At 38.7% G+C, this 25,020-nt stretch overlaps 1 protein-coding gene across 3 annotated transcripts in view; it reads right to left on the bottom strand.

The window, feature by feature from the left end:
• The window catches only part of COL5A2 (collagen type V alpha 2 chain), a 181,874-nt gene extending 157,603 nt beyond the window's left edge, over positions 1-24,271 (bottom strand). For all 3 annotated transcript variants that reach the window (XM_070938023.1, XM_070938874.1, XM_070939503.1), the window contains exon 1: positions 23,919-24,271. In XM_070938023.1, coding sequence (XP_070794124.1) covers positions 23,919-24,021 — 103 coding nt within the window. In that variant the 5' untranslated portion in view covers positions 24,022-24,271. The remainder of the gene's footprint in view (positions 1-23,918) is intronic.
• Positions 24,272-25,020: the final 749 nt, after the last annotated feature.

Here is a 25,020-nt window from a genome sequence, read left to right as displayed (position 1 = left end):
ACCCAGCAGTTTGAAAGTTGGCAATCACAAGTAGATAGATGGGTATCACTTTGGTAGGCAACTTAATGGGGACATGAAAACAGCCTCCAACTGGGCATTCCTCTGGCAACAATGATGCCACCAGCTGATCTTTTCGTTATGGAAGCTCTTTTGTGCTTCTGACACAGCGGTGTAGTATACATTCCTTAAAAACAGGCAATGGCAAACCACTTCTGAAAAACTTTGTCAAGAAAACTGCCAGGCAGTTGCCAAGAGTAAAAAAAAATACTGGCTCAGAGTCACACAGACACAGACACACAGACACACACACACACACACAAAATGAATTGTTATCTTTATTTTGCATACCTGTACTATTAATGCAGGAAAATTTATTGTTACATCCAGCCACCACTCTCATTCCACCATTTCTGTCCAAGTCTGCGATTCTGTTTACTTGAGAATTTAGAATGTCTGAAGGTGATACGCAAGCTATTCATGATGTGGATCTTTCAAAGGCAAGGAATAATAATAAATGTAGGACAGGTCTATGTACGTTAAAGAAAATTTTTGTGTCAATTTTAATACTGTAACAAAAAGAAACCACAAAACAATATAGTGCTGCATCAAGGGAAATTATTGCTACTTCTAACTTGATGGACCATATAGGGCAATGATTTGGATTGACTGTGACAAAACAATATTTTCTGACATTAGTGAGAAATTTCTGGTAAAATTTGATTTCGTTTTACAGGAAACCAGAAAACAACTAGGTAACTTGAAGCAGAAGCAAAACTAGACTAAGAATCAAAGTTTTTGACCAGCTTGAAGCTTTCCATGCTTTTTAGATTTATAATCAAATGTATCATTTTCCCAGTCTCCATCATTCAGTTTCTCTTTGCCATAATTATTAGCAATAGTGTGTTTGTCTACATGTTAGACAATAAATATATCTATCAAGTTGCTTTACTCCACTGTAATGTATTTGCCTATGCACAAGTATACATTCAAAATAAATAAATAAAATTTAAAAATAATCAAAGTAGGGCAGAAGCAATGAGTATATTGTGCGTTCTTTGTAATCCAGACACAAACTGTAGATAATCGTGTTGTTAATAGTGTCCCATCATTCAATCACCTTGGTCTCTGTATGATCCAAGAGACATCATTTCTCCAGGATACTCTCTGTAAACTGATTCTTTGCGTTCTTTAACCCATCCACCTGTGTGTCATCAGTGATAGTATCTAGTTACCCTGTATTCTTCTCTGCCTTTTTCTAAACATCAGCTTTTCTACCAGTGACTCTTGCCTTCTCATTATGCACCCAAAACAGTTACTTCATTTGGTTTTACTTCATTTAGGATTGAATGATTTATTCTTCTTGCAATCCAAGCATTCCCAGCAATCTTCTCCACCACACCACCCAATTCAAAGGCAGCAGTTTTTATTTGTTCAGGGATTTCTGATGATCCAGCTCTATGTTACAACTTGGACAACCATGTTCTTAATATTTGATGTCAATGTAATGTCTTTGCACTTTGATGTTTTGTTTAGATCTGTCTAGACCTTTTTTTTCCAGTCTAGGAAAATACTCCATTTTTCTGCCTATTTTCACTTAGTTTTCATTGCCTCCTAAAATAATTCTAGCTTTTAGAAAATATTGATTAGCAATTTATCTTTTGCATTATTATTTCATCTTCAATAAGACATTCCTTAAGGCTGCTTCACTTTCAGCTACCAAAGTAGCATCATGAGCATGTCTAAGGTTATCTTTCTCCCAAAAATATCAATTTTTATTTTCTTTTAGTTCCACATTTCCAACATAATAAAAATTTACAAATTCCAAAATATATGAAATATATGAAATCCTGGTATTATAGCCATGGTGGCACAGTGGTTAGAATGTAGTACTTCAGGCTAACTCACTGCTCACTCCAGGAGTTCGATTCTGAATGGCTCAAGGTTGACTCAGCCTTCCATCCTTCCAGGGTTGGTAAAATGATGACCCAGATTGTTGGGGGCAATAGGCTGACTCTGTAAACCACTTAGAGAAGGCTGTGAAAACACTATGAAGCGGTATATATGTCTAAGTGCTATTGCTATTATTATAAATAAAGACAGTATGCTACTGTTAACTGTTCAGCAAAAAAATAATACAGACATTGAAATACAAAAGAATATTTTGCAATGATATGTCAGAGTGTCCACTCTCAATAAGTTTTCACTAAAGCTACTGTTTACCATATTATTTTCCAAGTATTGAGACATTTATGAATACTTTGTGATGGATAAAATAATAAATTTTAATGCAGAATTACACTATTGAGGCTTGCATTTTCAAAGCAAATTTCCCCAATTGTTATGCAAAAGGACACAGGGGATAATTTATCTTTGCAGAAGAGAAGTAATAAACAAGGCTGTCCATGCAACAAAAATTAGTCAAAAATGTACTAGCAACAGTATGGGGGCATGAATATACTATTTAAAGTAGTTACAGTCTTTTCCAACCAATTGGTTGACTGCAGCAACCAGTCCTAAATCAAGGGATTACCTATAGTATAGATCTCTTTTGATAATGAATAATTAAATTAAATGGCCAGTTTCTCTTTCTCTTCCTAATTTGTAAATATTATCAGTTTCTGATTTCAGATTTTAATAGGAATGAAAATCTTATTTGAAATAATAGCATTCAGCTTATTTCTTTGGTATTGAAGCTTTTAATATCAGGAATATATTTTTCATTAACTTTGTTCATTAAGTTTATGAAATAACTGAATATTTTAAAAGACTTTGACAAAAGCCTTCAAACCATCAGCGTTGAAAAGGATGGCATTGAAACTGTTTATCACACATTTTTATGAAAAGTTTATGAACCACAAGAATGCCATAACAACACTATGTCATCAGCAGAAAGATCAGATGAAAGAAGATACATGGAAACTTTAAGCTTGCTTGACCACAGATTTAATTTTTTTTAGGCATTTTGGATCTTGTCTGTTTTTTGCCTACCACTGGTGATAAAAATTGCATTTCAAAAAGGTTTTGCCCAACGGTACAAAATTCACTCAATCTAACTTTTATTTATCAACAACTTGGTTATATGAATTTTGTTGTTCAGTCGCTAAGTCGTGTCCAACTCTTCGCAATCCTATGAGGGCCTGGCATCCCATAGTATGCCAGGCCCCCCTCTCCTCCACTGTCTCCCAGGGTTTGCCTAAAATCATGTTCATTGCATCAGTGACACTATCTAACCATCTCATCCTCTGCTGTCCCCTTCTCCTTTTGCCTTCAATCTTTCCCAACATCAGGGTCTTTTCCAATGAGTTCCCTCTTCTCATTTAATGGCCATTTAATTTAATTATTTAATAATTTAAGTATTTGAGCTTCAGCTTCACTATCTAGTTATATGAATACTAATCAACAACTCAGTTGTATGAATATTGCACATATATATTATGTAGAATGCATTAAATGCATTACCTTGTTCTGATTACAAACTGGTAGGAAAAAATATTTTAGCAAACAGAAGAGGAACAAGAGCCGATATTTCTCTACATTTATAGTTATGAGACAAATGCTACAATAAAAACAGCTAATATAAAATTATAATTGAGAAAAATTAATCAGGAATTCAGAATGATTCATTTATATATGTTAGAAAACCAGGCATCCTTCATTAAGGGTAACCATAGGTGGTTCTCACTTAACAATCAATCATTCAGAAAATATTCAAATGTGCAATGCCACTGAATGATTGGTACTTATGAGTGGCCCTTAAAGTTCCAGCTATTGTAATGTCCTGTGTTCATATGGTCACCATTTGCAACTTTTTTCGCTAGCTTCTTACAAGCAAAGTTAATGGGGAAGCTGGCAGAGAAAACCAAAAATGATGACCACATATCATCTTCGCTTAATGATGGCGCTGGATTTGCTTAAAAATGGCAACTGGGAAGCGCCAGAATTGTTGATAAGAGATGTGATCATGTGACATCATATTTTACCATCATGACATTTAGTGACAGAAATCCCAATCCTAATTGCAATGGTTACACTAACTGAGGTAAATCTGTACAGTAACAGTTTCCCTTAAAGTATCATAATTATCCCAAAGGAATATAGCCTGGAATTCTTATTCCACTGAAAAGTATTGTTAATCAAGAATATTACAGTGAAAAAGATACTTATCTTTATTGCCATGCTTTCAACTGATTTAAGACATTTCCCATTTTTAGTGAAATTATTTAATGAAAAAATTAGTTTGTTTTCAGAAAAGTACAGAATTTGATCAGATGAGATAGTTATCTAACACATGTCAGATAGCTAAATATAGAAGACCTGATTATTGATTGCTGTGTTCCACTAGAACTGGTCATAGAAGGAATACAAACTCTATTTGAATTCTAAGTTTTCTAATTGTCACTCTCAAACAAATGTCCTGAAGACATCTTAAATTCTTTTCCCTAAAGCTATCTGTCAGCCCTCTGAGGTAAGCTAGGTCAGGAAACCAATTCCAGAAGGAGTAATGTCTCTTACTTTACAGGGTGTAATAATGAAATATTAAAAGCCTCTCAGAGATTCATCACCATTATCATTATACTCAGGAGAATCAAGGCAGGGCAGTCCTGACTTTCTCACCTAATCACATTTCAGGGCCAAGCTGGTGTTTACATAACTGGTTTTATATTTCTTCTTCAAACCTATCTTCTGTACGATAGCCCATAGCTGAGTCCAATCTATTTTCAAATTGAATCTTTCTTGGCTTCTCCCCAAATAACCATTTGGTCCTGTTTTCATCTGCTTGTTGAGAATTATCCTGATAATGAACAGACAAAGGATCAAGGACTCTTATATGCAACTTTCCAAGAATGAAAAGAATTTTAAAAACCCTCTCTTAGGGAAATATGTTCCAAAAGGCCATGAAGTAAAGGAAAGAAATTGCTTTTTTAAGAATCAAAGTTTCCCAGCTTCTGGTATACTATCACAGGCTTGTCATTAGTAAAATGCATTTAGTAGGAGATTTCCAGTAATTTCACTGTGTGATAGACCTCAATAAAGGGAAGATATGTGATACTGAGAGATGAAAATTGCATGGCAGGAGTTGACATCAAGAGATTTAAAATCCTTGAGAGAAGAGAAGTGAAAAGGAGTCACAGGAAGAATTGAGTTGTCACTCTCACTTTTGAATGAGTGTCCATAATAAATATTTATGAGGTAGTTTTTGATGCTTTGGTATCTATACTGTATATTATGATGTTTTATTTTGCAGGAAGAGAGTGTGCTGTTTGACTATTTCTTTTACTTTAAAAAAAAAGAGTGAGTTTGCATGCTCAAAGAGCTGTCCTTCATGCAATTTCTAGGAAATATCAGATGACCATGGGGGATGGGGAAAGTTGACAAAAGAGACACAAAAATCTATGCTCCTGGGAAATAAAGAATTTCCTAGAACATAAAGGGTAGGATTAAGGGTAGCCTTAAATCAAAGGATAGCTTGGCACTGGCAACATTTGACGAAGAGGATAGCCTGCATTTTTGATTAAAGGGACGAATAAAAATAGACTTGCAATTATACAGTATGTGTTCAATTCTCTATGATCAAGTATGAATTATAGTCCTGAGAGTCAACATCTTCTGGGCAGCCACAATACACTGTTGGCTCCTACTGTCTTCATATGTTCCATAGTTTGTCATGTTCTGCAAATTATGCCAGTCTGTCAGAGCTCCATTCTTCTTCCAACAGGACTTCACTTTATTTTTTCTTTCATGGAACTAGAATGTGCTTCAGTACTTATTTATTACTGCCAAACTGAGCTTTCAAACATCTGGAAATCATCCTTCAAAATTTCTGCTAGTGAGATGCTGCATTTGTCTTAACTATTGTGAATATTCCTTAGGATAACGTTTTTTAAATAAACAAAAAAGCATTAGTTGACTAATCTGTCCAGTTTTTTTGCTTTGCATTTATGAATCATCATTCATCATGAGTTATTTCAAGGCCTGAATCCATTCATCATGAATAGCACTGCTGTCCTTTCTCTATCTATTACACCATATCCTTGATCTTCTAAATTTTCATAAACCACCCTAACCTCAAGTTATGAAGGACTTCAACATTGACTTCTTTTTTCCATTAAAAATTGTGGTTGGTCACACAGTCAGCCAGATGTTTAGACTGGATTTTTATCCAATAATCGAGTCCTTCCCAAGGATCTAGAATAGGCAGATATTTGGTAGTGTAAAACATATTGTCCTAGGATGTAAGCTGTTCCAAGTAAAGCTGCCTTTTGCAATTGACTGATGGTGATTTTGTCAATGCCAATGATGTTCAGGTGATACTCCAGAAACTTTGAAGTTGCACCCAAGATACAATTAGATAGTGCTATCTTTGCTGTCTTTCTACTTCAACTTGCAGTACAACTTCTGCAGTTCTTTGCCTCTTTATATTTTGTGGTTTTCTCCAGTTCTTTCCCTTCTATTCTGCTGTGTTCAGGTACTGCAAAGTCCACTAATCATTTTTTTTTTGTCTTTCTTATCCACAATTGGTAAATCTAGGGCATTATCTGGTAGATGTTTGTCTGTCTGGATTTTAAAGTCCCAGAGCACTTTAGCTTCTTCATATTCTATTACTTTTTCTATTTTGTGGTCCTACCAGTTTTGCTTGCAAGCAAATGGTACTCCCTGCAGATATTCCAATACATCCAATGATTGATAAAACAATGTGGTGGGTCATATAACCCATTATAAAAAGGAATGTTCAATGTTCTCTGCATGGATTATATAGAGAATCTGAGCCCCGAACATCATATAAGGCCCTTCATACTATGGTTTATTTTAACTATCACATAAAATTGTGTAATTAACTGTGTAAATGTAATTAAGATTTGAGTCTCTCTATGTGTGTATGTGTGTGTCTTGCTATGTAACAGTGTCAAATAATGCCAAACAATGCTTTTTTAATTGTCAAATCATTTGTAGAACCATTATTGTGATTCCCAGAGCTAATACATCATGATTGCAAGTACCATTTGTAAGAAATTTCCTTTAAAAATTAAGGAAACACAAAAGAAACTCTAAAATGTTGTTTTAAATACATCCCTCTTCTGACTTTATAGATTCATGAAGTATTCTCTGTCAAACTTAGTCTGGCGCTATTAATTTATATATCAGGCTAGAGTAAAACAAATCATATTTAACCATGACTTAGTGGACAAGCATTGGTTGTGGTTTTACTCTCTAATCTATGAATTAATTTGTTTCTTTCAGTTACTTTCAGCAAGAATTATGAAGAAAATAATCAGAAGTCTTTTTTTAATAGATTTTTTACATTAATGGAAGAAATTTAAAAGAAAAACAAGAAAAAATAATCTGACAAGAAATGCAATCAAAATACATTTTGTCTAATTATAATATTGCAAACTAATGTTATTTCCTCAGGACAATTGTAAACATTAAATATAAACTGCTGTATACTTAAAACGCCTTAATTAACTATATCATCTAAAGCCCTTAGTAAAATACTTTTATTTGAAGTACCTCAAAATATAATTACCGTAACTAAGATTATATCATGTGGATTGCAATACCTGATACTTTAATAAATGTTTAACCAAACAATATCACCTCTTATAGCTGAAAAAAATGGGAATCTATATCAAAACACAGCAGATTAAATATTTTAAATGAAATGTCCCTCTATTTTTAATTGCCATAAAATATGCCATGAATGTCTTTAAAAGATGAATTGGAGATGTTTTTCATCTGCCAAATTTATCCCCCTTTTGCTGGGTTTACTAGCTAAGCCAGATGCTTAATAACAACAACAAAAACATTCAACTGAAATATGAAAGAATTAAAACCTTTTGAAATGCAATTTAATTTAACTCCACTGATCAAGGGCAGACATAATTAAGCATCTAGACACAAACTAAAAGAGCAGAGAAAACATGAACATGAATTGATGATGAAAAGGTTTTGTTTTAGCTTCTTCGACATTTTTAACATAAAGGAAGGTGTTGCTTTTAGTTCTAGAACTGAAGAAAAAGGGAGTGAGAGTATTAGAGAGGTTAGAAACAGTTAGTGTGTGTTAGTTAGTTAGTTAGTTAGTTAGTTAGTTAGTTAGTTAAAAGGACTGGCACAGAGAAGCATGCTTCCTGGCTCCTAATAGATGGCAGTGTTTAATTAATGGGACCCAAAGTGCACCAACCGTGCCCAATATTACTGAACAGGTAAAAACCATGGACTGTAGGGCAGCTCCTCACATATCCTGGCTTTGTGGGTGATAACAAGTATGGTGAATTTCACGCAGAAGCCCACTGGCAGCCAGTGCAGCTCAAAGAACAGCGGTGGAACATAAGTATACTGTGGCATGCCCATCGCTGCCTATGCTACTGTACTCTGGACCAATAGAGTTTCTAGATAGTCTTCAAGGGCAGCCCTGTGTAGAGCACATTCCACAATGATTCCCATCACAAAGTTTTCTTATAAAATCCAATCAGAGTGAAATCTATTTACCTTCCTTACTGGTTCGGAAGTGCATGCGCCGCGCATGTGCACATGTGCAGAGGGTAAAAAACACATTACTTCCTGGTTAAAACCAGGAGTAATGACACCCGGGTGGGTGGGCGGAGCCTCATGCCGCCTTCGCTACCGGTTCTCCAAACCACCTGCCAGAATCGCTACCGGATCGCCTGATCCAGTCCAAACCGGGAGCATTTCACCCCTGAATCCAATCCATTGGTGCAAAAACAAGCTGATCTGCATTTAGAGATCAAAAAAAGTCAGAATGATGACTGCAATTGCTGATTGAAGCTCTGTGGGATTTTGATCAACCATTGTGGCTACCATCATAACTTTTTTTTTACTCTTTTATTCCTCCTGTTCTGTAGATGTCTTCCTACAAATGTCAGCCAATTAACTCTTATAAGATTGATTTAAGAAAATTGTTATAATCAGTTTTTCTAGTCTGTCCTACTGTAGATGATAATGAAATAAAGCTTTTTCAAGATAAGTTAAGATAAGATAAGAGCCTCGGTGGTGCAGCGGACTAAAGTGCTGTTAAGTGCTAGCACTTAGCTGCCAGCTGCCTGCAATTAGTGCAAGTTCGAATCTTACCAGGCTCAAGGTTGACTCAGCCTTCCATCCTTTCAAGATAGGTAAATTGAGGACCCAGATTGTAGGGGCAATAAGCCAACTTTGTATAGAACAACACTGCTTGGGGGGGCCGAAAGCCCTAATAAGCAGGTATATACTATTGCTATAATGCATTGTACGCCGCCCTGAGTCTACGGAGAAGGGCGGCATGTAAATTGGACTAATAAATAAATAATAAATAAATAAATAAGTTAATGCAGCTTGCCTAGGGCATGAAATGCCTCAGGAATGTGTTAGGATTAATCTCTAATTTTTTACAGTACACCCAAAAAATTGTTTGGATTGTTCAGACAGTGCTAAATAACAAAATAACAAAAAAGGAGGGAAGAAATCCTGACATGAAGTAAAGAAAAAGAAACAAATTTAAGTTTTGAGGAGTCCTTGGTGTTTTCTGAGTTTGGTTGTTTTTTTGCAGACATTTCATTATTCAAACTAGAAGATATTACCTAGTTTGGGTAATGCAATATCTGCCAGAACACAACCAAGCTCAGAGAGCACCAAGGACTCCTCATTTCAATCCTGAGCTACAAATGTTTTTATTTATCAGTAAATCTAAGTTTTAGATGGATGACTTGGTATTGCACCTGATCAGCGAGAAAATCTATCTATGTGGTCATAAGAGTCAACACTGACTTATTGGCACATAGTCAATCACCCAACTGCATCTGAACCACTCATATTAGCCTGACCTTTTCCACAGCTAACTTATTTTTCTAGTCATATAATAAATCACAAGAGATATGATGATGACGATGACGATGACAATGATGATGGTGATGATGATGATGATGATGATGATGATGATGATGATGATGATGATGATATCTAAAAATAAACTCTGGGGAACGGGAGAAAATAACGATTTTTAAATTTGTAATCCATCTCCTTAGCAGATTTTCATTAATAAAAAAAATGACAGATTTTCGAAGTCACTGTTCAGACTTTTGAACTTACTTAATGATAACACTGCTGAATTAGTTAACTATCGTCCGGTCTCCAACCTTCGTTTTGTGGCGAAGGTTGTTGAGAGTGTGGTGGCACGACAACTGCCCAGGCACCTGGATGAAGCTATCTATCTAGACCCGTACCAGTCGGGCTTCAGGCAGGGGCACAGCACAGAAACGGCATTGGTCGTGTTGGTGGATGATCTCTGGAGGGCCCGGGACAGGGGTTGCTCCTCTGTCCTAGTCCTATTAGATCTCTCAGCGGCTTTTGATACCATCGACCATGGTATCATGCTGCAGCGGTTGAAGGGGTTAGGAGTAGGGGGCACCGTTTTGCGGTGGTTCTCTTCCTTCCTCTCTGGCCGCTCGCAGTTCGTGTTGGCAGGGGGGCAGAGGTCGACTTCGAGGCATCTCATATGGGGAATGCCACAAGGGTCGGTCCTCTCACCTCTTCTGTTCAACATTTATGTGAAGCCGCTGGGTGAGATCATCCGTGGTTTTGGGGTGAAGTGTCACCTGTACGCTGATGATACTCAGCTGTACATCTCCACCCCAGACCATCCCAACGATGCCCTTGATGTGATGTCTCGCTGCCTGGAGGCCGTGCGGGTCTGGATGGGGAGGAACAGGCTCAGACTCAACCCCTCCAAGACCGAGTGGCTGTGGCTACCGGCGTCCCGATATAGTCAGCAGGTGCCATCGCTGACTATTGGGGGTGAATCTTTGCCCCCCACAGAGAGGGCTCGCAATCTGGGTGTCCTCCTGGATGCACGGCTGTCTTTAGAAGAGCATATGACGGCCGTGGCCAGGGGGGCCTTTTATCAGGTTCGCCTGATCCGCCAGTTGCAGCCCTTTCTGGACCGGGACGCCTTGCGCACGGTCACTCATGCCCTTGTCACCTCCCGGCTGGACTATTGTAATGCTCTCTACATGGGGCTCCCCTTGAAGAGCACTCGGAGGCTCCAGCTGGTCCAGAATGCGGCCGCGCGGGTGGTTATGGGCGCACCTCGTTGTGCGCGCGTGACACCCCTCCTGCGCGAGCTGCACTGGCTCCCAGTGGTCTTCCGGGTGCGATTCAAGGTGTTGGTTACCACCTTTAAAGCGCTCCATGGCACAGGACCCGGGTACCTTCAAGACCGTCTTCTGCCACCAATAGCCTCCCACCGACCAGTCCGTTCCCACAGAGAGGGTCTCCTCAGGGTGCCATCAGCCAAGTTATGTCAGCTGGCGACACCCAGGGGGAGGGCCTTCTCTGTGGGAACCCCAACCCTGTGGAATGAACTGCCCCCGGAAATACGTAAGATCTCTGACCTCCGGGTGTTCCGCTGCGCACTGAAGACCCTGTTGTTCCGCCAGGCAGGGCTGTCAATATAATAATTTTAAATTGGGGTATTTTAATTTTTGGGGTTTTAAATCGGCCAAATCTATTTAATTATTTTAATTATTGTTGTGTCTTGTGTTTTTAAATTGGCTGTACACCGCCCTGAGTCCTTCGGGAGAAGGGCGGTATAGAAATAAAATTATTATTATTATTATTATTATTATTATTATTATTATTATTATTATTATTATTATTATTATTATTATTATTATTATTATTATTTATATATATTTGTAGTCCTTGACTTACAGCTGGTCACTTAGCAAGTTACAACATGCCCCCTCAAAAGGTACTTATGACCGAGTTCCAAAATTCTGACATCTGTTATCTCCTCCCCCCAGGGATACATGGCCCTATTTTGGACATTCATCAACCAGGTTGCATTTACATCTGTTTGTAGCCTCTCACAGATACATGGTCACAATTTATTACATTTTTTATGAAAGTTGGCTTTTACATCTAGTTTCCTACAAAAATGTCCCATGGCAAACAATGGATTTGCTTAACAACTATCATGTTTACTTAAGATTGTAAAATCAGGTCAGTCATGCGATGACCTGCTTTATGACTGTCACAATGGCCATAATGGACAGGCTCCATTACAATCATAAGTAAAGGACTACCTGCAAAGGATTCACTATCTAATAAATCTAAAAAGATTTTTCAAAAAAGAGAGGAACTCCAAAGCACAGCTGATAAAATGAGTGCAATTAAGCAGTTGTTTTATAGGAGATAAAATGAATTACAAAAATCCCTCCCCACGAGAGCTGTATGTCAAATATTTAGAATAGAATAGAATAGAATAGAATAGAATAGAATAGAATAGAATAGAATAGAATAGAATAGAATAGAATAGAATAGAATAGAATAGAATTTTTTATTGGCCAAGTATGATTGGACACACAAGGAATTTGTCTTTGGTGCATATGCTCTCAGTGTACATAAAAGGACAAGATACATTCATCAACAATCATAAAGTACAACACTTAATGATAGTCAAAGGGTACAAATAAGCAATCAGGAAACAATCAATATCAATATAATTTGTAAGGATACAAGCAACAAAGTTACAGTCATAGAGTCATAGTGGGAGGAGATAGGTGACAGGAACAGTGAGAAGACTAATAGTAATAGTAATCAGCCTTAGTGAATAGTTTGACAGGGTTGAGGGAACTATTTGTTTATTAAATGCTAATTCAGTTGTATAATCAAATTCATATTGTAAATAATTAACATAACTAAGATCCTATGACTAGGATACTGTTCACCCAATTTCACTCTTTTAACCCACCTCCTTCTGCTTAGACAGAATTTGCTTTTTTCTATTTCTCCCTTCCCAATTTTTCTAGTGCCGGATGGCATTATTTTGCCTTAAACAAGATTTCAGTTATGCCATTGGTTGTCCCTGAGGTCAGAGATTTCAATGATGAACTTCCACAATGCTTCAACTATTACAATAGTCATGGTTTTGCAGCATTAAATTTGGTCTGTTAGTTAAGAATATGCTAACCCCAAAGTGACCTAAAAAAAAGTATATACAGATCAGGGTTCTGCGTTTGTTAGTAAATGGCTGCATTCTTTTTATTTATTTATTTTTAATTACTTTACAGACCTCCATCCTTCCTATTTTTATCATGATCACCTGACTATGCAATCTTGCAGCTTTTAATTAACTGAAAACTTTTAATACTATTCACATTCAGTGGGAACTTGTGAAGGTAGACTGCTTGTACAAAGATTCAGACCTCAATCCATATTCTCTTGGGTAAGATATGACTCTCCAATCATGTTCAGAATCATATCACCTCAGCATCTGACACTGCCGGGGTGTTAAAACCTTGATCATTCTAAAATTATAATTAGAATCAGTGAACTGAAGTGATGAAAGCAGATGATTAACATCTCCCTTTGTCAGTCCACCTAGGTAAACCAGACAAGAAACAGGACTGGGTGAGTTTATTCTATTTTATTGTAAGGCTACATGAACAAAATCTTGCAAGTCTGAAGGCACAAACTTCCTGCCACCCCCATTTACCAACCTGATATTAGGACACATCCTTCCCAAGTTTCTTTTTCTTACCATTAAGTGATGGTGGACTCTTTCCTCTCGTCTGATCATTCTCTATGCCAGGGGTCTCCAACCTTGGCAACTTTAAGACTTGTGGACTTCAACTTCCAGAATTCCTCAGCCAGCTGCTGGCTGAGGAATTCTAGGAGTTGAAGTCCACAAGTCTTAAAGTTGCCAAGGTTGGAGACCCCCTGCTCTACGCAGTATCTCTTTCCCTCATCCCCCAAGTTCATCCACTCATTCCACTGCGCTCTCCACCAGAGATGGTGGAGATGGAATTGCCAAGAAATGGAAGTCCAAGAAAAGTGAATCGCTTATTATATTATTCATATAATAAATCACAGGATAGGACAATAATATTGGAAGTGGAGGAGTGGTGGTGATGGTGATGAAGACGATATTTAAAAATAATATCTGGGGAGCCAGAACAGATTCTTAGAGTAGAGCTATTTTGATTAGGAAGATAGATGGTGGAAGCAAAAACTATCCAGCTTTTACCTCAGAGCAGGGGAAGGATTCAGAGGCCCTGGGACAGGAGATTAGAGGCTTCCAGACTTCTATCTTATTGGCTTAGCCATCCATTACAAAATCATTATGGTTGTAAAAGTCAAATAAAATAGGGTATAAATGCTTCTAATTTTTTTTAAATAAAAGGCTACCTAATCCCATCTTTTAGCTATTTTATGACATTTTTTTAAAAAAACAGATTTCTATTAGGCATTTGAGTAGTTGTGTAATGTTTTATAGACATTATGTCTTTACACACTCCCGTAAATTATTGCACCTCCAAAACTGCAAAAACAAACTATGAAAGGATTTTTTAAAATTTTATTTTCTTTAATAATAATAGAACAGTGACTGCACTGAAAGTAAACTCTTTTAAGTTTTGTTTTTCTTCTGTAGCTTTTTCCAGCCAGGAAAATTCCATGTGTCCTGGGACTATAACTTTCAAGATTCCCAGTCACCATGACCAACAGCAATGCTGGCTGAGAATCCTGGGAAATATAGTTCTAACACTTCAGGAAGTGGTCTGGGGAGGACTACTGCAATTTTTTGTTGTCCTCACAGTTGGATAAAGAGATGATCTTCCACAAACGAAAAAAACTTTTGCTAAAGGCTGGCCAAATCCTGTGTCAAAGGTTCTGAGATGCTTTAGTTCCTATAAAAGTTGCATTGTTTTTCACTTCTTTTCTAAGGAATCAAAGTATCCTTCAAAAACCCAGAGGAAAGAAAGAGATATAGTTTTGCATTGTTCTTTTCTCATTTCCTTTTTTCCTGTTTTTTTTTTTAAAAAAATAAGTGTTTTCTTGCTCTCGACGGTAAATGGTGTCTTCCACTGAATTGAATACTAGTCCTCAACCTAAGACCGTTGTTTAACAATATTGTGCTGCCCTCCCCCTGGTCACATGACCGCATTTCAGGCACTTGGCAATCTGCCCGCACTTGCTATCAGTTGCCAAATGCCCTGTGATCAGATGACTGCTGTTGCAAAATTCCCTCCTGGTTTCTGAATTCTTCCAGCCTTTCAGAATGCCAGCTCTGCAAGTGTTTTTTCCTTCGGAGACCTGAAAAATACTAGTGAAAGAAATGAATTCTGGATGAGAAAACGCTAAAGGCTCTGGCCTTCAATGTTCTGAAATGTTGAAGTTCAGAATGCCAGCTTCTCCGGTGTTTTCCTTTCCAGAGGAGAAAACACTAGTGAATGCCATTGTTGCCATAATGGCTCAGAAGGCCCCTTCTCCACTTTGTATGGTTCATAGAAGGAGCCTTCCGAAACATCATGAGAATAGAGCCTACATGCAGGGTGGAGCAAAGCAATAGAACTGGGCGTGATGGTGTGGGTAGAGGATCTGCGTGCTGATAGGCCTAGCCAGCCGATGCCTCCCGATCCACAGCACATTTCCGCATGTCAATGGGCACATGGCCTCCCAAGGCCTCTCTCACCCCGAGGTACCCCTGCACGGTAGCTTAATAATTGCAAAGGGAGAACTCGGTTTGCGATCTTTGAGTGAGGTGGTCACATGCATGTCTCCTTAACAGCCGCAGTGACTAATTATCAAATTTCCAAGCTCAGTTGTAGTTGTAAGTCAAGTGCCTGTGTTCTTTAAGAAGAATGGGGAAGAAGGGAGAGACCCATGCAAGCATACAAGCTTTGGTTTTAAAGGGGAAAAAATCCCCAACTTGCCAGCAAAAAAAGATTCTCTTTCCTCCCGTCTTCTTTTTCCCCTCTTCCTTCCCTCCTGGAAGGAATTCCTGGATTCCCATTTCTTGTTACTCCATTTTCTTGCTAGCCCCACCCCCAACTGCCTTTACAAATGAGGTAAATAAACCAAAAAAATGTAGCTCAGCATTACCTCTCTCTTTTTTACTGAGTTCACAATCTTTTCACCAAAATAAAAACTGAAATCCAAAGATGTACTTCCATTTATGCAAGGCGCTACACAGTCTCTTGGATGCAGCCTTGCGCAGCGTCATGCAATGTCTACTAGCACAGCTTTTTCTGGGACTTTTAGGTACAGAACGTTGCCAGATTTTTTCCACTCAACAGCACATCTCCAGATGCAGCTCTTAAACCATCCAACCAAGGATTTAAAACAACCCTTGTAGTTCAATTCTGCTGTGCTTCTTTTAGGATGCAAAATGCAGAAGAACTGACATATTGTCATTTGTTTTAGTTTCATCCAGAAGCTTCCCTTCTTTTCAAGAAAGAGGCCATTATATATTATATGAAAAGCAGCAGATCTTGTGTGGTCTAAATCATTCAGAGTCAAGAGAGCAAAAGAGCAGTGCTAAAATGTCTAATCTCAATTATGGCTAAACCATTTAACCCCCTGGGCTCAGTTAGCTCAGCTGGAAATAAGCTGAGCTTCAAATCAGGGGACGGAGATTATTTTTTTCAGGTAAGGAGATAGCCAACTAGTTGCTTTTCGGCAGATTTATTAAGCCATAGAGGGAAAAATATGGAAAACATTATTAAAAAATGAAAAAGCAACAATCTAATGAAAAAGGTACCTAACAGCAAATATTCCCAAACATAGTACTTTTGAAATTTAACAATTTTAGGACTATGGAAATCCCAAAGAAACAGAATTGTGCATTAGAAAAATACAGTCTCTAAACCCTGTGGAGCTCAATTCAATTAATCGTGAGGGGAGAATCCTACAAAGGTCCTCTCCCATTAAAAATATGGGATTTAGGGGCATGCAGGTTTCATCTGTGCATGTTGGATATTTATAAACAAAGTAGGAAAACATGCAAAGCATGACTTTGCGAATTCTTTCCACCTCCTTAAAAAAGCTTTGTTAGGAGTCCTGGTGCCCCAAAGGGACCAAAAAGGAGAAAGGTGAAGGCTTTCACCAGCATCTCTAGCCATTGCCCAACTGCTCTCCATATGGATGCACTGAGGAAATGTTTTCTCCTCAGTCCTCAGCTGATCCAGTCCATTTTTAAAATTGAACTTTATTTTGCCAGCTTCTCTCTCCATACCAAACTTGGTCCCCTTTTGTTCTGAGAGAGTTATCTTGCTGTGGATCAATAATCAGACAAAAGATCAAAATTCTTTTCCATAATTTATTTCCAACATTCCATTGGGCTGGAAAATGTTTTTAAAAAGGTATTTATATAGAATGTTTGTTTATCCAAACTCTGATACAGGGATTCTCATTCCACTCTTTAGATTTGCCAGAAATGGAAAAATGCCTATCTCCCCATACAGTATTGCAAGGAGGGTCCCCTTGCTAAATTCAGCTTGCACAATCTCTAAAATGACAGTGTGTAACTTTTCAGGGGCTGAGCACAATGTCTGACCTTTGAATAATATCCTGGACCAATGCTACCCAAATTTAGCAGTGATCCAGGTCAGAACAGACATGTTTCCCCATGCACTTGATAATTGTCTTATCTCCAGATAACTTTTTAAGGTGTTCTAAGGAGTACATGCTGAAGGCTTGTGCTCTAACTCAAAGCTTGACAGAGCTTATTGGATCAAGAAATGGTCCTTGGGATCCCTTGCAGACTGATAATGCAGCTTGCATGATCCTTTTGAACTCCCAAATTCAATCTGTCAGGTTTGCAGTGAAATGAAAGCTTTCATGGCATAGCAGCTAAGGAGATACAACCATGCTCACATTTGTTTATGAAAAGTAAGGAAATAATTTTGAATGGATTCCTTGGCATTCATATGGAACATGCGCTATCTGCTTGACTGGAACCATCTGGGTTTCCTTTGCTCTACATGTATTCATTATAGCATATCCTACAGGCATTTTTGGCATGCCTTTCCTTGATCTATCCTTGGCATCTCATTGTAATTTATTGTATTCCTTTAAATAAGGCTGCATTTTTCAGTAATATGGGGCTTATTATCACTGGCATAACTTTGACTGCCAGGTAATCTTTACCTTTCTTCCATTCTTGTTAAAACTATTTATTGTATAATAAATTGAGTTTTTATTTATTATTCAAATTTATTTATTATTCAAATTTCTATACCGCCCTTCTCCTTTCGGACTCAGGGCGGTGAACAGCCAAAATAAAACATTTATACATAAAGAACGATTTAAAATAGATTTAAAATAATTAAATTTGGCCCATAGTTTAAAATTTATCAATTTAAAATCAACCATAAAATCATAAAATCAAGAGAGACCAGCTAACTGAAAGAGATGAGTTTTTAGGGCCCGACGAAAAGTCCGGAGGTCGGAGATCACTCGTATCTCTGGGGGTAGATTGTTCCAAAGGGTAGGTGCCACCACAGAGAAGGCTCTCCTCCTGGGGGTCGCCAGCCGGCATTGTCTAGCCGACGGCACCCTGAGGAGGCCCTCTCTGTGGGAGCGAACTGGCCGGTGGGAGGCTATTGGTGGCAGAAGGCGGTCCCGTAAGTACCCTGGCCCTAAGCCATTTTACTTCATCATCAGAAGAAAAAATGTTTTTTTCCACAGTAAATCAGCATGAAGAAATCTATATTATTCCTTGGCTCCCATTTTAGCTACATATTCCCTATAGGGCTGCCATTATGCAGTTGCTATTTTGAAAGCAAATGTCACACTGTTGCTAGCATTTTTTTAAGTTGAAATATTCAGTGACCAACTATTATTGTGCTTAAAGTCTGGAAAGCAATTGTTACTCATTTACCCAAAACCAATCATCATATGGAATAGAAATATGATATAAGCAGGGAACCTAGTTTCAGGCTTGAATACACACGAGCTTTATTGGCATATTTCTCCCTCTCTTCTATTCCCTCTACTTTAAAAAACTGAGAAAAAAGGATTAAGTTTGCAGAATTATGAGTAACATGTCTGGTCCTCACAGTGTAAAGTAGAGAAATGCCAAATAGTTGTGGAAATTGCCTCTGGTTCTAGTTTCTGCTACTAGAGTTGTATAAATAATTGCTTCTTCACATAGTAGGTAATAATGTATATTAGTTAGTAATAATGGTCCAAGTGGAAGGTTAGCCCATTGATCAAGGTGGCTCTTGTTCTGAGTAAACATACAGACAGGATTTTGCAGCAAACTCATATTAAAGGTAAAGGTAAAGGTTCCCCTCGCACATATGTGCTAGTCATTCCTGACTCTAGGGGGTGGTGCTCATCTCCATTTCAAAGCCGAAGAGCCAGTGCTGTCCAAAGACGTCTCCGTGGTTATGTGGCAGGCATGACTAAACACCAAAGGTGCACGGAACGCTGTTACCTTCCTACCAAAGGTTTTTCTACTTGCATTTTTTACGTGCTTACAAACTGCTAGGTTGGCAGAAGCTGGGGCAAGTAACGGGAGGTCACCCCATTACGCGGCACTAGGGTTTCGAACCGCTGAACTGCTGACCTTTCAATCAACAAGCTCAGCATCTTAGCCACTGAGCCACCGCATCCCTCAAACTCATATTACTGACATCTAATTTTATTTCTCTTGTTGATCACATAATGACAAGCATATCTTCATAGGCTCAAGCAGGGAAGGGCAGCCTTTATATTTTACACTCTTAACTGTACCAGGCAATATAGTCAGACACAAGGAATTCATCACATTGGAAGGATGCAGGAGTGACTCTGCCATGGCTAAAGGAAAAAAAAAATTCCTTCCATGTAATTGTGTCAGATTCTTGAGAACTGCCTAGACAAGTCCTTGCAGTTTTCTTGGCAAGGTTTTTCAGAAATGGTTCGTCATTGCCTCCTTCCTAGGGCTGAGAGAGAGAGACTGGGCCAAGGTCACCTAACTGGCTTTCTTGACTAAGGAAGGCCTAGAATTCCTCTCCTGGTTTATAGCCTGATACCTTAATCATTACACCAAACTGGCACTCCAAAGAAAGATATAAAAATCCTAAAATGAAGACATCTCCAGATTGTGTATCTTTAGACTTTTTTTCAAAATGGCTAGAGCAGGGGTGTCAAACTCGTGGCTCATGGGCCAGGTACATTACATGCTGGCCACACCCATGCCTGGTTTAGCAAAAGGGGGGAAGTCATGATATGTCACATGATGACATCATGGCGACACGAGTTTGACACCCCTCGGCTAGAGGAACCTGGGTTGATCCCGCAACAAGTTTCTGCAAGAAGTATCAACAATGTTCTTCAGTTCCTCTATTGTCCTAGGCCAGTGATGGTGAACCTTTTTGGCACCACGTGTGGCACGCCCGAAAATCAACTTCCGGTTTCAGCTACTGAATTTCCAATTTCAGCCAGCTACTCTTCTGGGTTTCTGGCGCACATCAGCTGGCCAGCGCGCATGCTCATGCAGGAAAACAGAAAACCACCTCTTCTAGTTTCTGGCACTGCCACATGCAAAAAGGCCAGCTGATTGTCATGCGCGCATGCTCGCCAGAAACCCGGAAGAGGAACAGGCGACCAGGCGACATGGCTCCGCATGCCACTTCGGGCACACATGCCATAGTTTCACCATCATGGTCCTAGGCTAAGAGTCTAGCTGCATGTCCTATTAAAAACACTGGTACCAACAAGGATTTAGGTTTACCCCTTGAAAAGCTGCCATTGTGAACATATATAAGTCCCAGTTTTCCTTGAGGAAAATAAAGCACAATACATTTTTACGTTTGTTCTTTTTCCACACAAGAAAAAAACCAGTATGAAGTACACTCTGGGGAGTACAATTAGCTGACTTTTCATTTTTATATATTATAAATGTCATGGTCAGTTTATCTATTGACTGGGTTCATTAATCACTCTTAAAATGTTCTGTAACCACAACTATTCTGGCTTATGTGCCATAGTTTGTTGACTAGTGTTTGCTGCAAACACTGTCATTTTGGCTGAATTAATAAATCATGGTTAAAAAAAGTATGACTCAGACCAATGTAGGAAATTATGTACAGAATAATTGAATAGCCAAATCACATCCTAAAATACTCCTTAGCCCCATATGGTACTTGGAGCCACAACATAACCCATCTCTGTTTATAAGGCACCATTCCTTTTGCATCTGCAGAGAATTTAGGGATGCCTAGTTAATCTTCTCATTCCCCTTAATTTTGATGGCTGCCTTGTTTTACTGATTCTATATCAGAGGTCCCTTGATATGCAGAAAACTGGCATATAAAATAAATAAATAAATAAATACTAATTTCATTTCTTTTACCACATCCATCAGATTTTGAATGAATGCAAAGTTAAAGTTTTGTTCATAACATCAATGAAATATAACATTCCATATCTGTCCAGAAGATTGGTCAATATTTGCTTTAACAGTTCATAAAATAAGTCAAATATTTTCCACTGAGGGTAACTCCCACAGCTTTGGATTCAGCTTTTTACAAGGAAGCAGGGGGCCAAAACTTTCAAAACTAGGAAGAAAGAATAATAATCTGAAGCACTGTAAACGATAGGTAAAACAGGAGGAAGGAGAGGATGGTTAGGTGAGATTCAATTACTTCTACTAATCTAAAAAAAAGATTAGAGGTTCACTTTAAAAAGGGGGAAAGGCCTCCAGCCACACTTTGAAAATTACAATCAAGGAAAAGCATTACTGGCCAACCATTCCCACACTACTGGTGATTCAGAGAATTCTGAACAGAGCATTTAGGATAGGGGTTAAAACCAGTGGTCTTTAAGATGTTGCTAAACCAGCATCTCTCAACACTAACTACATTGGCTGGACTAGTGATACTTCAAGTTCAATAATTTATGGAGATTCACAAGTTCACTAAATGTATGCAAGTAGTGAGTCATAAGCCTAAGAGCAATAACTGAAGGGTGATAATGTCCACCTGGCTGAAAATGAGGACCTCAGATCTTGGGAGAATAAGGGATTCCAAGCCTCTTTTTCTCTCCCTGAGCAGGCATTGAATGATGGATCATAGACAGCACCCTATCTCTAGATTGCCATCCAGTTTGTAGAGCAGCTATGGGAATAGCTGATGGATTTTGTGAGCTGGGTTTTCAGTAGCTTTTGCATTCTATGGCCTAGGAGTAATCCTAGATGAAATACAATGTACAGTATTATTTGGACTTACGAAGACACGTTGTTTCTGAATAAGAGATCATGACATCAGATAATCCTTACCATGAAACAAGCTGGTAACCTTCCACAGAAAACAAGATTACAGCTGGGCTGAGTTAGGTTCTGATTTTAGAAGGCTGGCAGCCCTCAAAAAATGCAAGGGCTTAATCGCATTATTGCACGAGACAACATTTAAACGTTTCAGTCCTAGAACAAATAGTTCATATTTTGGCCTCCTGACTGTTTAATGAAAATCTCCCTTGCATATGACATATAGTGGAAAATGTGTTGCCCAACACAAGATCACTGGCGTACCCCCAGGCTGCACATAAACAAAACAAATGGCGTGTACTAACCTAACCCCACTTAAACAGCTTGTTCAGGGCATGCTTTTTAATTTCTTTGGCAGTTAAAAATCTTATGCTTAAAGTTCCACTGTCATGTTTGTCTGTCTTTTAACAGCGAGGAAGGACTGGCTGATTTGATTCACACTTGCTCAGAAATAAGCCCTATTAAATCAATGGAATTCCTAAGGATTGCCCTGCAAACCCCATTTATTCCATGGCACACATTTCCAAGGGAAGGCTGCATAGGACTGGGCTGTGAATTTGGGTAGTGGCCTTGTCTTTCCATTGCGAATCTATCTCTCTGAAGTATGTCCCATGCAAATCTGACATTATCTTAGAGCCTGTTTTGATTACATAAAGGGCACCCTCTAGAGGTCTCCTTCTACAGTGTACAGCACAGTAACATCCTTATCTCTATTGGACTTCCAGCAGGGTGGAAAAAAGTTTTGACCTTGTTCATATTTGATTGCCAATCCAAAACGTTGGGTATGCAAGCTCTCCTGCCCAAAAATATCCAAGCCATTTTAGTAATACTGTCCAACAATCTGCAGATACACATTCACATATGCACACTTACACGCACACACACACACACACAAACAAACTTCATCCACCATTCCAATTTCTTACAAATCAGTGTAGCGTTTTAGCAAATGCAGATAAACCAAATAAAATCCTCATCCTTTTCACAGTTCCCCTTGAGTTTCTAATCTAACCAGAACAAATTCGGAACAGCTGAATCCAAGTGGGTGTCACAGAAAGCCAGTTAGGAATCCTCCCAACATTAACCTTGAACCGATATGAACTGGAAGCCAACATGCTGGCTAAATGGAATCCATCGCCATGCCACGAAGACAAATACTATGCTTCCTGACTAGACTTCCTGTCCTCAAGCACCAGGGAGCAAAATGCAGGGTGCTGATAGCCCAGCCAGAAGGGTGAGAGAACAGTGTGTCACAAAGTCTGGATTTCATCAAGACGAGTCTCTTAGGAAAAGGGGGGAATGGTTAACTCCAAGAAGCAAAGAAATGCAGAGAGAAAGTCAGAGAAGCAGCGGGGAGAAAAGGGAACCAAAAAAGAAAGAAGTTCTGTGCAATTCTCGCTAACAAAGAATTGAATAAAACAGATGTAGCTTAGGCAGTGCAAAAGGACTCCACCCTTCCAATTCCTTGTGTTTACTTCTCTCCCTCTCCCTCTCCCTCTGTTCAGAAAGTTTAGGCTTGTCTCCAAGGGCTGCATTTCTGTTTCATCACAACTGCAAACTTATTACAAACAGTAATAAGACTTCTTTTTCAAAACGACATACACAGAAATAAAGCGAGACAACTGCATTTATCCCTAAGAGCTCGGTGAATTTTTTTTTCCCCCATTGTTCTTCCTCTCTTCCTTGTCCACCGTGCAGATGGCAGGAGGCAAAAAAAAATCTTTAGCTTTTAAAATCCATTTCCCATTAGCTGACTTTTCAGCTTCCTCTCAATCCCCTAGTTCACAGTACACCCACACAAATATATAGAGGGCATCCTGCACTTCCAAGCTGACTTTTATTTCAAAGCTTCAAAGCACAAAAATGACATTCGGCATTCTAAAGAGAAACTCACCCCCTTCAAACTCGTCCTCTTCTTGTGTTCGTATCGTCCCCAAATGTCCTAGAAAAGCAATAAGAATGACAAACGTTCTTCTTTGGGTCCAGATGGCCATCATGTCTAAATATTAGACATGTATATCCTCCTTGGAGGAAAAGTGCAAAACAAAAAGTGTACAAAAGAAGATCATATGGACATCATAAAGCCAGCTCTTTTCTTTTAGCACTCCCACAGGACACACGGAAAGTCTGCAAGCTCCTCTCTTGCTTGCCTTTTCTTTTTAAGCAGCTCTGGCTCTTGCGCAGCCTGCAAACACTTTTCCCCCCTCAAGTGATGCAGCTTTAAATAGGAAGAATGCTGCCTCCAGTTCTTTTCCTGCCCCCTTTCAGCTTCTTCAGCCTAATAATCATCCAGTCCCTGGCAAGGAATCGCATGACTGATGGTAAACAATCGAATCAGGAGAAGCTACACTCTTCTTCCCTCAAACTTTTCCTTCCTCCCTCTTCTTTCTTTCTTTCTTTCTTTCTTTCTTTCTTTCTTTCTGTCTTTTCTTTTCTTTTCTTTCTTAAATACACAGTTTCTGAGAGCAGCTACCTTTCCCTGCTGTTGTTCAAGAAAAACTCTCCCTTGAAAGAATGGATTGGGGTCCACACATATTTGATTCAAAAAAATTTATTCGGTGATTCAGACTGTTGGAAAACGAGGAGGCAATGAGATGCTAAAGCATTCTTTAGAACAAACTTTCGCTTCTGAAAGGAAGCATCCTCCTTCACAGATGCAATCAGCCTAAGCTTTGCCCTTCTTCTGATCTTGCATGTCTAAGATGCCCTTTTCGTGTGCGGGCTTTCCTGCTGAAATTATGAAGACTGAAGTCCATTCTTATCACGAAACATCAAGGTGATAAAGGTGATTTGAGTTCTTCTCTATTCACCTCAGTTACAGTAATCCAGAAACTAGATCCCAATTCTTTCTGGGAAATTGCATAGCAGTGAATTAAGGAATACTAAAACCTGTTACACAGATTTGCTGCTGATCTTTTTACTCTTATCATTGATACCTTTCTGCCAGGATGAATAGATGGTTGGGTGGATCAGTGGATGGATGGATGGATGGATGG

The sequence above is a fragment of the Pituophis catenifer genome, unplaced genomic scaffold (genome assembly GCF_029215685.1).
Source record: "Pituophis catenifer annectens isolate HBS135680 unplaced genomic scaffold, rPitCat1.0.hap2 SCAF_1, whole genome shotgun sequence".
Lineage (NCBI taxonomy): Eukaryota > Metazoa > Chordata > Lepidosauria > Squamata > Colubridae > Pituophis > Pituophis catenifer.
Note: the sequence above shows the minus strand (reverse complement) of the source record. Positions and strands in the feature narration are given on the sequence as shown.